General features: G+C 37.8%; 1 protein-coding gene across 1 annotated transcript; it reads left to right on the top strand.

Annotated features, from left to right (window-relative positions):
* The first annotated feature begins 8,551 nt into the window (after nt 1-8,551).
* LOC137098494 (erythroblast NAD(P)(+)--arginine ADP-ribosyltransferase-like) lies at nt 8,552-10,245 on the top strand. Its single transcript, XM_067474765.1, has 3 exons — nt 8,552-8,678; nt 8,795-8,871; nt 9,358-10,245. The coding sequence occupies exons 1-3, from the start codon at nt 8,552-8,554 to the stop codon at nt 10,087-10,089; spliced, it is 936 nt and encodes a 311-aa protein (XP_067330866.1). The 3' UTR covers nt 10,090-10,245.
* The last annotated feature ends 1,187 nt before the right edge of the window (nt 10,246-11,432 follow it).

Here is an 11,432-nt window from a genome sequence, read left to right as displayed (position 1 = left end):
TGCTATTGTTGAACTGTAGTGAAGACAGGAGATTGTGTTATGTAGCCAGTTCTCGCTGCGGAGGATTAAAAATTTCATAACATGCAGTCCAAACATTCAGTCAATCAGTTTCTAGTCTAACTGATGTAACTATTTTTTATGCTGTTGATTCGTCACCTTCCAGCTCTGCAGACGTAGGTACAGAAAGTTGGAAGTGGGTTAGAACCATGTCAGCATTTAACTGCTGCACCCTAAAACAGAGCCAAATAGAAGTTTAAGATATAACTGTGACTATGATGTTATCCAAGAATCTGCTGAATACATTTTTTTTAAAAGTCAAACTGATATTTTTGTTGTTATTGTATTTAAACTAAAGTAAACTGACTGTTTACTGTGAAAATGTAGATTGCACCACATTCCTTTAACTTGAATTACATTGTGGAGAGACGTCATATTAGTCTGTGAAACACAGATCACCAGTTAAGACTGGCCTATTTTTGGGGGGATGAATATGCCCCGCAGTGCATTCTTTGAATTATTATATTGAGATATAAATGATTGATGAATTGAAATCTTTATTCAAAAAAATGTTTTTAATATTAATGAGTTGGTTGGTGCTCCCTGTCTCTGTGAAGATTGAAGCACTGGCATATTTTTTAGTATTAGGCCATTTTAGGTCTACGTATCTTTCAGACTACGTCAAACAGAAGAGTTTGGGAGTTCAGAGTCTCAGGTCTCAGTGCCTTTTTTGTTGTCCCTCCCAAGAGTTAAAACCGAACAGGGCAAACTAGGTTTTCAGTTTTGTTGTACCTTCTTCATGAAACAAAGCTGAAACTTAACAAATTGCTTTCATTGGACATGTTTAAGACATTGGTAACTGTCTTGGAAGAAGAGTCATCTGACTGTAGATGTTTTACCTGTCTGACCGTTTACAGCGTTATGATATGATACTCTTAAAGAAGAGATTTTTAATCTCAATGAGGATTTTCTTGGTAAATTAAAGATTATTATATTAATTCAAAAATAAAAAAGAGCTTAATGGGAAAATAATTGATAGGTCAATTGACGAAAAAATAACTGTTAGGTGCAGCTCTAAAGCTGTGAATATTTTGAGCCATAACAGGAGTGGTCACTTCAAAGAGCAAATAATAAATTGTAAAACGTTCATTAACCAAATGTGTGTCCCATGTGAAGCATGCCATCAAACCCAGCTTTTTCCTATATTCCTTTTTTAAAGTTTTCCTTTTTGGAAACTCATAAGTCAAAATACACATTTCAAAAACTCAAGTGGGACCGTGTTGTGTTCTATTAAAAGTACAGCCTTTTAGAGTTGACGTACTCTCTTTGGATCACAACTCAAAACACAGTGAACACAAAATTAATACAATCAAGCAGCTGCCACTAATAGGTGGGAACCCACATATCATTGAGTTTTTATTGGAAAACCTGCATTCTGAGTGAAAACAGCTGCAGTGGCACTGAGAGAAAAATATAAAGTGAGAAGTGAGACGACACGTGAAAAAAAAGTGGCAAAATTGTAAATCAGTGTGTCATGGCATGTTCTAAATGGAGGAAAGTTGACAAAGAAATTTCATCTTTTAATCCAGAATGGACTGAGGCAAACTTGCCCATGGATAACTCAGAAACACATTTTTATCTGCTCTGAGACTGTGGCAGTGGTTAAAAGTGGAACACTACTACGAACAAAGCACAAAATAACATTTGAAAAAAATGACCCACAACATTTTTACTTGAAATCTTAAAACGCATTACCTGTTATATTTACTTTGGTTTTACATTAATTTTTTTGACTTTACACAGTGCAGATGTTGATACAATAATGGTACTTCAATATATATAGATTAATTGTAATGTAAAACTACAGTGCATCCAGAAAGTATTCCCACTGCTTAACTTTTTCCACATTTTGTTATGTATGCTTTATCATTTTATGAATACTTATGTACATGTAAAAAAAAAAAAATCATTTATTTATTTATTTTTAATAGATTTGCAAAGATTTTAAAGAAACGTCTTTCATGTGTCATTTTGGGGTATTTGTAAATTTTTGAATTTGATCCTTTTTGAAATAAGGCTGTAACATAAAATATGGAAAGAGTCAAATGCTGGGCATACTTTCTGGATGCACTATGAATTATAATGCAACTTAAACAGGATGATGCTTTCTCTAGCCGGACCTCCAGACTGAATAAAGCGTGATACAAAATCAGTGTGAACCTCTAGACAGGTATGTTCTGTTTCTTGCTCTATTTTTCTGTTCTTATTCTTTACTCGTCTCATTCCTGGACCCTTTCTAACACTCCTCCTCACACAATCCAATCAGCTTGTTTGACGAACATCTCCGCACAACATGTTGTTGAGCTTTGGGAGATGTCCATATCAGGGCCTCTGCGAGCCTACATTTACCGATAATTCCAATCTCTGCATAGGTCCGTGTCAACATTTACATGTATCAACAGATAAGTTTCATTCCATGTTAAGCTGAATGATCTAAGCAGTAAAGAACCTGCACTGATGTAGTATTTCTAACTGTAAATATCCTAGTTATACAGGATTTTCATTTCCAGTAATTATGGTATATACACCAATACATTGGTTTTTAAATTAGACACTGAAAATACCAAATACCTGCTGATAAAAAACAGAAAAGAGATGAATTTATTGTGAATCACAAACTACAAATGATAAAAAACCTGGTTAAAAGATCATATGTGTCATATTTTTATTATATTTTGTTGTTATACCTCCACAAAAATGTGAGCTTAAACAAAATATTACTGAGTGGTGAGATAAAATTTCAAGCAGCTCAGCCTAATCTCTGTCCATTCTGTAATTTGACTTTTACTGTAAAAGACACAGGATGTCCGCGTTGTTTCAGGCGTAGCCCTGAATGCTAACACAATGACAGTTACCTCGCGTTTTGTCCATTCTGATTTGTGTAGAGTAGCTCTGGAGAATCGTCCCAGATAGGAGTTGTTTGTACTGAAAATGAAAACAGAAATGCAGTCAATTAGAGCTCAACCATAACCACAATCAACATCTTTAATAAATTATGTCAAAATATAAAGGGAATTTGAGTCCAGTTGTAGTGGCTGATTCTGTCTCATTCTATAAGCAAGCACGTTAAGAAGAGTAAAGTAGACATACAGTATATTCAGTATACAAAACCAACAATAGACAAGTGCAATATACAATGCCTACACATTTATCACAAAAACTAATTAAATTCAGTTAGTAATAGAGAGAGTACATTCTGGAATAAACATTGCACTGTAATATATGGAACTTCTACCTGTGCTTTCTTTGTATGTGTACATTGACAATATGGTCCTGCTACCTAATACAAAAACAATGTTATGTATACATTTATAATGGAGTACTTTCCAACAATATATTGTACTTCATAATCTGTACATATGGGTAGTTTATATACAAATGAGAGTTTATGTATACAGCCTGAGTGGTTTAATGCAGTTTGAGTTGATGAATTCATCAACAGACTGCTTATTAGGCTTCTATGTGCAGCTGTGAGGCACCATTTATTCTTGAAATAGACTTTAAAATATTTTGGCTAAACTGTTTTGAATATAAGCCTAAAAAGATAAGATTTGTCATTTTGTGTGAGTTTTCTTAGACATAATACATTTTTAGCTCAGAGTTTTATATCCAGGAAACATGTTGACAGTGTAGTCTCAAATGTGAACATTACACTAGTTTATTATAAAGGTAACAACAGTGTTGCTCTACTGGTAAATGTGGAACTAATTCTGAAAATGTTTAATTAAGTTTAAGTAACCTTACCTGAATCAATATTAATGGAACCAGATAATCTTGCTAATAGTGAGAATTAAGTTCCTATTTGTGACAAAAATGATGCAAACATGAACCATGAACACCATCACAAAAAGGCCCAATGTGGAAAGTGGTTGTCATGTGTCTATTTACTGATCTCTGTCTGACCTGGTTAACAAAGATTTTAAATGTTCTAATCCTGACTGCAAACCCCCTGTGATGGATTTGACAGTTGTGCTGTGGGTACATTAACTCTCACCAGGACATTCGGCTTCTGCTGCTCATGTCCGCTGCTCTTGTGGAGCTGTCACACTGAACTGCCCCTGGAAGAAACACACTCACAGTAAGAATCAACTTTAAAATAACAGTCATTCTGCATACGTTCACCTCAGGCTGCAGCAGCTGTAAGGTCCAGAGAAAGCTGTGTTCAGTTCAGTCAGTTCATTTAATCATAATTCATCAACCAAACAAGCAGAAAACACTTTATTTATTCACGCTTTAAATTTTAACCACTCATGTTAAAAACTTTATGCATTTAATAAAACAGTAAGAATCTGCTGAGTTTTCAGACCTCTCTGCAGTATTGTACATCCTGTTTATTATTATGCAGTATTGAATGAGCGATTTCTAATCATATCATGTGTGTTTCAGTACTTCCCTGCTGTATTTAAGAGTAATTTCATTAATACATCATTTAACACAACCTGGAACTAGATCTTCAAGTCTACAATCCTTCTCGCCCGCTGCGGTCTGCCAACGAACGACGTCTGGTGGTCCCAGCACCGCATAGAAGACACCAAGCAAAACTGTTCAGCGCAATGATCCCACGATGGTGGAACGAACTACCAAACGCTGCACGCTCAGCTGATTCTCTCCCAATATTCAAAAAACTACTGAAAACTGAACTCTTCCGCATCTTCCTATGCACTTAAATCTTTAATATAATATAAAAAAAAAAAAAAACTTTCTGCTCTCTTGCACTTGTATCTCGTGAACTGTGAACACTTTTCTGATTGGACTTTGCTTTGATGTTTTCTCCTTGACTTAGATTTTTGCTGCCTTGTACCTCACTTGTAAGTCGCTTTGGATAAAAGCGTCTGCTAAATGAATAAATGTAAATGTAAATGTAAATCCAGAGAGATTACGTAATTAACAGAAAAAAACGAAACGTTTTATTCATATGAGTTTTCCATAACATCACAGTTCTGGAACAACAGTTCTGGCCATGTTTTCCCCCAAATCATGATAAAAATAATGGAAAAGTGACATTCCTGACAGAATTGTGAACATTATGACTTTTTCCAAACAGCTAAAGGTAAACTTGCTGCTGTTTTGGTACTTACTTAAAGTAATGACTGAATCAAAAGTTTCCTTTGGCATCTAAATCCTCAATGGTGTCTCATTACAGATTCTTGAATGGAGTAAAATGTAAGGAAATGTCTCGCAGTAAAAGTATGTAAGAGGTACGTAAGATAACAGGTACTAAAGTACCTCATAACTTTACTTGGGTACAATTTTTGAACTCTGGTAATCACTTACTTTCTACCACTAACCTACAGTTATAGACCATTTGCAGTTCCTGCCTGTGCACTTAGGTCATGTTATACTGCAGTACAGCTACTGTTATAAGTGAGATTATGTATATGTGGCTTCTATTTGTAGTTTTTAATACAGTAGTATTACTAATTTTACTTAAACCGTGAATAAAGTTGTTAATGAAGCATTTCTAAAATCACTGCTCTTACATCCCATGAAACAAACACTTTTCTGACAGGACTTTGATATTTTAGATTGTTCCTCACTTGTAAGTCACTCTGGATAAAAGCGTCTAAATGACTAAATGTAAATGTGATGCACCGTTAGTTTGTATTCTTCGCTGCAGACATTACATTTCAACATAAATTCACGTATAATAATTCAGAAAACAGGTTGCTCTCTCTCCGTAATAGAAACTGAACCGACCTGTGGAATGTGACCTCTCACGTGTTAAAACGACAAACGGTCAGTTGTGTACCTCATAGTGACGGTCAAGCTAACGTGAGCTAGCATTAGCAGAAACTAGCAGCGAGTAACTTACATCAGAGACGATTACATAGTTTTGAAGTGAGTCAACCGCGGATCAAACGGGGAGCAATAAACGACTCTGTCCTCGTCATTCAACGTTGGCGTCTCTGCCGTGTAGCTGCGTTAAACCGCAGATTTCGTCGAATTTACTGGCGACCGTTGAAAGACGAGTCAAGGCTCGAGCGCTCGGATCACGCTCTGTCTGATAGGACGGTTGTCCCATTGACGTCATTACGTTTCAGTCCTGTTGACGTAATTTCTGACGGGATTTTAAACACTTGTCTCTGTTTTAATTGTTTATTGTGGTGTTTTTTACCTAATGTTAAACGCATTTATCAAGAAGCCAGAGTCCTTTAGTTGAAAAGTTCTCTCTCAGGCTTCACCACCACCAAACCTCTGTATATTTCGCCTACATATCATGCAACATATTTACATGTTACTCGTTTAGTAAAACCTAACATGGCACAATGTTACTGTAAATGACACCAATTACACCGATTTGCTATTTAACACATGTAGATAATAAAATAAACTCTTAGTTGTAACATTTTTCTGAGTGAATATTTAAGAGCTTGGAATGACAGGCCTCAATAATGATAATACCAATCTATACTTATAATTTAATAGTATTCCCAGAATGGCCGTTGATTTTTCTATGACCTGTGTTCTATTGTTTTGTCGGGCCAGAATCCAGTCTGGTCCGACAAAACAATAGTTTTAATGTGTTTGTCAGGATCCAGATGTCAGGATCAAGTCTGGAACAATAACTCTGACATCTGTCCCAAGAAAACTTTGTCACTCAGACACACCAGGTTCCATCAAAACAAGAATGGCTCATGCATTGACAGGCCCTTTGCTAGAAATCTTTGTCACACTGATACCAGTTTATTTCAGGCCTAAAACTAGTCACTCACACATTGTGTGTAATGTTTGAGTTTTTGTTTGACTCATACTCAGTGTGTGTGTGTGTGTGTGTGTGTGTGTTTGTGTTTGTGTGTGTGTGTGTGTTGGTTCTGGTGTTGCTACTTGTGGCTTCACAGGATGTCAGGTTATAAAATAACTCCTGCAGCTTCAAAGAAATGCCCCCCCCTCCCCACACCCTTCCCCCACCACAAAAAAACCTGATCCACACACCACAGATTCTTCAGAAAGGACATGTTCCACCTTTAATTTTCCTGTAATTGTGACATTTCACATAAGCCCCACATAGGTTCATCTCTGCAGATTGCAGTGTGTTCAGTGAGCTCATTACTGTGACACTCAGAGCCTTTGGAGACCTACACTCCATGACCTCTAAAGACAAAGGGAAAACAGTCATTAAAAATCAGACTGAAGTCTTTCATATATGGGAGAATTCAAATCTGTATTTCAATTCTGGTAGAAGCTGCAGCTCTGAATCTCTGAATCCTTTTGGTTTAGTCTCTCCTGGATTTGGACAGTTTTTGTCCTGATGTGCAATGTAAAGTGTGGGGCATCATATCAACAGGTCTTTTTATTTCTAATCTGTGTCCGCAGGTGTGAAAACTTTTAAAAGTGAGGGTTTTCAGTTTTTGGAATCTTTGAATTTTTTACTATTCAAGGTAAAAGCTACAGGATGTGTGTGCGAACTTCCTGTGCTGCTCTGAAGACAAAGGTACTCTCACCGGTCAAATGTGCTGATGGTGGCGGGGGTGATGCCCCTTTACGTCAGTGAGTTCACACTTTAACAAATGGTTTATTGCTTGCTCACACTTCCGACACAGATCCTAAAAAAAGATTTATAATTAGTTGAAGACTTGGAGGAAAATTGTAAGTCATAATAAAGATCGTGTTTATTTGACCGGATTTTTCCGGTTCTTGCAGGTTTTTCTGACAGGTTGAGTTTGACAGTTTAGCTCCACGTGTTGGTGTTAAACATGTTCTGGCTCATGTCTGGACCTTTAGTAAAATACTAAAAAACACTCGTTGGCTCTGATGGAGCTTTAATTCAAAGCCCTTTACAAAGTTGCTTCTCATTCACAATGCAAGGTGCTCAACTAACCCTGCACCCTGATCGGGATTCAAACCACTGACCTTGTGTTTGATCAATGACTGTCTGTAGGAACTGAGGTGAGCTGCAGCTCTGAAAACAGTTCTGAGTTTTCTCTTTAGGGGCAAAATAACTGCATTGACTTAAGTTTAAACCCATGGTGCTTTTAAACTACTTCATATTTCTGCTCCAGTACATTTATAACAGCTTCAGTTACTTTGCACATAATCAGCTGATCAGATTAAATATGAAGTTAAATGTGAAGAGAAAGAAGTTTCATATAAAATGAGCAAAAATCTCCTGGTTGCAGTTTTTTGAAGGCGCCCTTGTGGACTCGCTGGTTTCTGATGCTTTAAATGAGGGAAATATAAAAATAATCTAATACTGTGGACAGAAGCTAGAGCAGAAAAAAGATGGTTAATCAAACAGAAATGGCAGAGCACTGGTGACATATGTGAAACAGTCAGAGGGACAGTCCAGCCCTACTCGCTTTGAATCAAAGCTTCTAAATGAGCAGCAGCTCTGTCTGTCTTTGTGATACACTTTAACAACTGATGGACACGTCTCATATTTCAGAGGTTTCTCTTTCTCACTTTTTCGTGTTTTCACTTCACAGATGAGATAATTGACACATGAACATCCGATTTATTTCAAAACCTTCACACGTCACCTGCCGATCCGTCATGTATGTGCGTGGGACGACCTGTGTCCACCGAGGAACAGGTATATAAACCGTCCACCAGGAGTCCCGGTTCACTGATCAGAGTCTCAGACCTGAAGGTTTCACTTCTCATCATCTTTTCATCCTCAGTTGGTGAGTTCATCTTTCAGACTCAGTGGTGTTGTACTTAGTTTTTAAATTACTGCGTGTCAAATTTAGATTTCTATAACAGTGGATTTGTGTCTGTGTGTGTGTTTGTGTGTTTGCAGCGATGATCAGCAACATGCTGCTCTTGTCTCCACTGTGTTTCCTCCTGTGCTGGATGCTGCCTGTAGACTCCATGAGGGTAAGTGGACCAGGAGAAAATCCAGTAATTATCACAAGTTTTGTCACTGAAGCAGGTGTGTTTAGTTTAATAATCGTTGAGTCAGTTATAGGAGGACACACCAGGGCCAACTTAGAGCTCAGTGTCTTGACTAAAGACACTTTGACATGTGGTTATGAGGGACTGTGAAACCTTTTGGTCATGGACACCACCTGAGTGACAGCTGCCCCCCAGTCACTGCAGGAACCTATTTTTGTGTGTTTAAATCTTTAGTCCAGAATTTGAAACAGGACAGATTACCGGGGCTTTCTGAGGACAGTTCCTACACTGCTCTCCTGTCACCTTAAACCATTTAAGATCTTTCACAATGGTGTAAAAATCCTTTTTTTTTAAAGTCAAAGTTCTGCATTTACAATTGTTTTAAAGTAGCAAAAGTAACAGTACTTTTTATACAAAATCAGCTAATTGATAAGAACCGAATGATGCTTCTCTCTGGTTTCCTTTCAGATCCGTGTCAGCTTCACGTCTCGACTTCCCATCGGGCCCCGCCTGCTGAACATGGCTCCAGGCGCCTTTGACGACATGTACTTTGGCTGCAACCATACAATGACACAAATGGTGGAGAAGAAATACTTTAAAAAAGAGAACACGGGCGCATTTTGGGACGTGTGGGAAAAAGCATCCGACTGTGCAAACAGGAATTTAAATCACACAGATGCAGGGGACGAGGCTCTGACTAAAGATCACATGCAGGCCATCTGTGTTTACACGTCCGATTATAAAAAGTTTTATTGGCTGTTCAACGATGCAGTCCGGACAAACAAGGAGAACCATGAGTTCCCGTACCACTCCTTACATTTCTGGTTGACGTCTGCCATGCAGATTCTTAATGAGAACAACAAGTGTCACACAACGTACCGCAGAAGTGATCTAAAGTTTGTAGCCAGTGTCAATAAAGTAATTCGGTTTGGTTCCTTCACCTCCAGCTCGAAGAAGTCTAACCTGGATGTCTTTGGCCGTAAGACCTGCTTCAAAATTACGACCTGTTCAGGAGCTTACCTGAAACATTACTCGGCTTTTAAGGGTGAAGCAGAGGTGCTGATTCCTCCATACGAGATGTTCAAGGTAACTGATGTAAAAAAAGGTCGTGATGTAGCCCAACTGTCTGATTGTGAGGATGTGTACATGTTAGAGAGTGTGGGAGTCCACAGTAACATGAACTGTCGAGCTGTGAACTGACCAAGCTTCAGCTGGAAACATGGTCATCAGAGTTTTTTCAAAGTGTAGCTCAACCTTTTTATTTTTGCTGCTTCATCAGCCTCTGCTGATGATTATGTCACAATAATCTGCATGTTTCTGTCTTTTTCAAATCAATAAACATGTCCTTCAGCATCAGTGTGGACTTGCTCACTTTGTTCCCTGACCTGCTGTCACCTGCTGCCTGTCAGCAGAGACTGTATCAATTCTTTCAAGTTTTTTCTTATTTCCATTCAAACTGCTTAGAACACTGCGCTTAACCAAATACTATCATACAGTACTTCAGTTCAGCACTTATTAGTTGGATTTTCATACAATAATCAGATACATGGAAAATGTAAAAAAAAGTCATAAAAATATTAACTCAAAACATCTAAAATAAAATGTACAAATCATTACATTATTATTATTTGGGCTTTAATGCAAAAACTAGGATTTTACTGTTGTAGCTGGCGGAGGTGGAGCTCCGTTTTTATCCAACTGTAATAATTATTTTCATTAAGGATCAGTCTGCTCATTATTTTCTCATTATTTCAATGACAGGTTTGAAGAAATTGAAAATGATGCAGATAGTGCTTAAACTTATATCTTCCAGCTCCTTCATTGAATTTTACGAATCCTTTAGATTTTTCTCTATTTCTGCACAATGATGACCTCAAATTTTCACAAACCTCCTGCAACAATACCTTCAACTAGAGACAGAACAACAGAACAGCTTCAGCTCATGGATGTTGGTCGACTTCCTGCACGACCTGCCTGCTTCAGGACGTCCACAGTATGGGCTTTTGAAATCCACAGCCCTGCTTGTTGTCTTCCAGCTTCTGGTGGGTTGGACACACCTCATCCAGGTGATCAGCAGTGGGTAATGCAGCAATAGTTAGAAAGCAAGCAGAGCTGCAAAGTTTGAGACCTCTGCATTAAACCTTTAGAGTCTTTGTACAATCTAATACAAACTCTGGTTAAAACACTGCCGTACCATGACTCCAGAACACAAGACAAACATCCTTTTACATTTAAATTGGTGCGTTGTGTATAAAAATTGATTCATTACGCGACCTCTCTGTAAACTCCTGGAGACCAAACTGAACCTTTTCATCACACTGCCTTTGCTGCTGAAGCTGTGATAAGACTATATCAACAGTGAGGTTTAACTCCTTTTCTACACTTTTGGAAAGACGTGCAACATTAAACTGTGCAAACATTATGATGAAAGCATTTTCAAGCCGCTTCATAATCAAACTGCTGTGATGTAAAGAAAATTAGTGTTGTAGTGAGTTGTTCGAGTCACATGCACACAGGAGAACATGGTCCATGGGGTGTTACTC

Source organism: Channa argus, chromosome 14 (genome assembly GCF_033026475.1).
Source record: "Channa argus isolate prfri chromosome 14, Channa argus male v1.0, whole genome shotgun sequence".
Classification (NCBI taxonomy): Eukaryota; Metazoa; Chordata; class Actinopteri; order Anabantiformes; family Channidae; genus Channa; species Channa argus.
The sequence above is the reverse complement of the archived record's forward strand: the minus strand, read 5'-3'. Positions and strand labels throughout refer to the sequence as shown.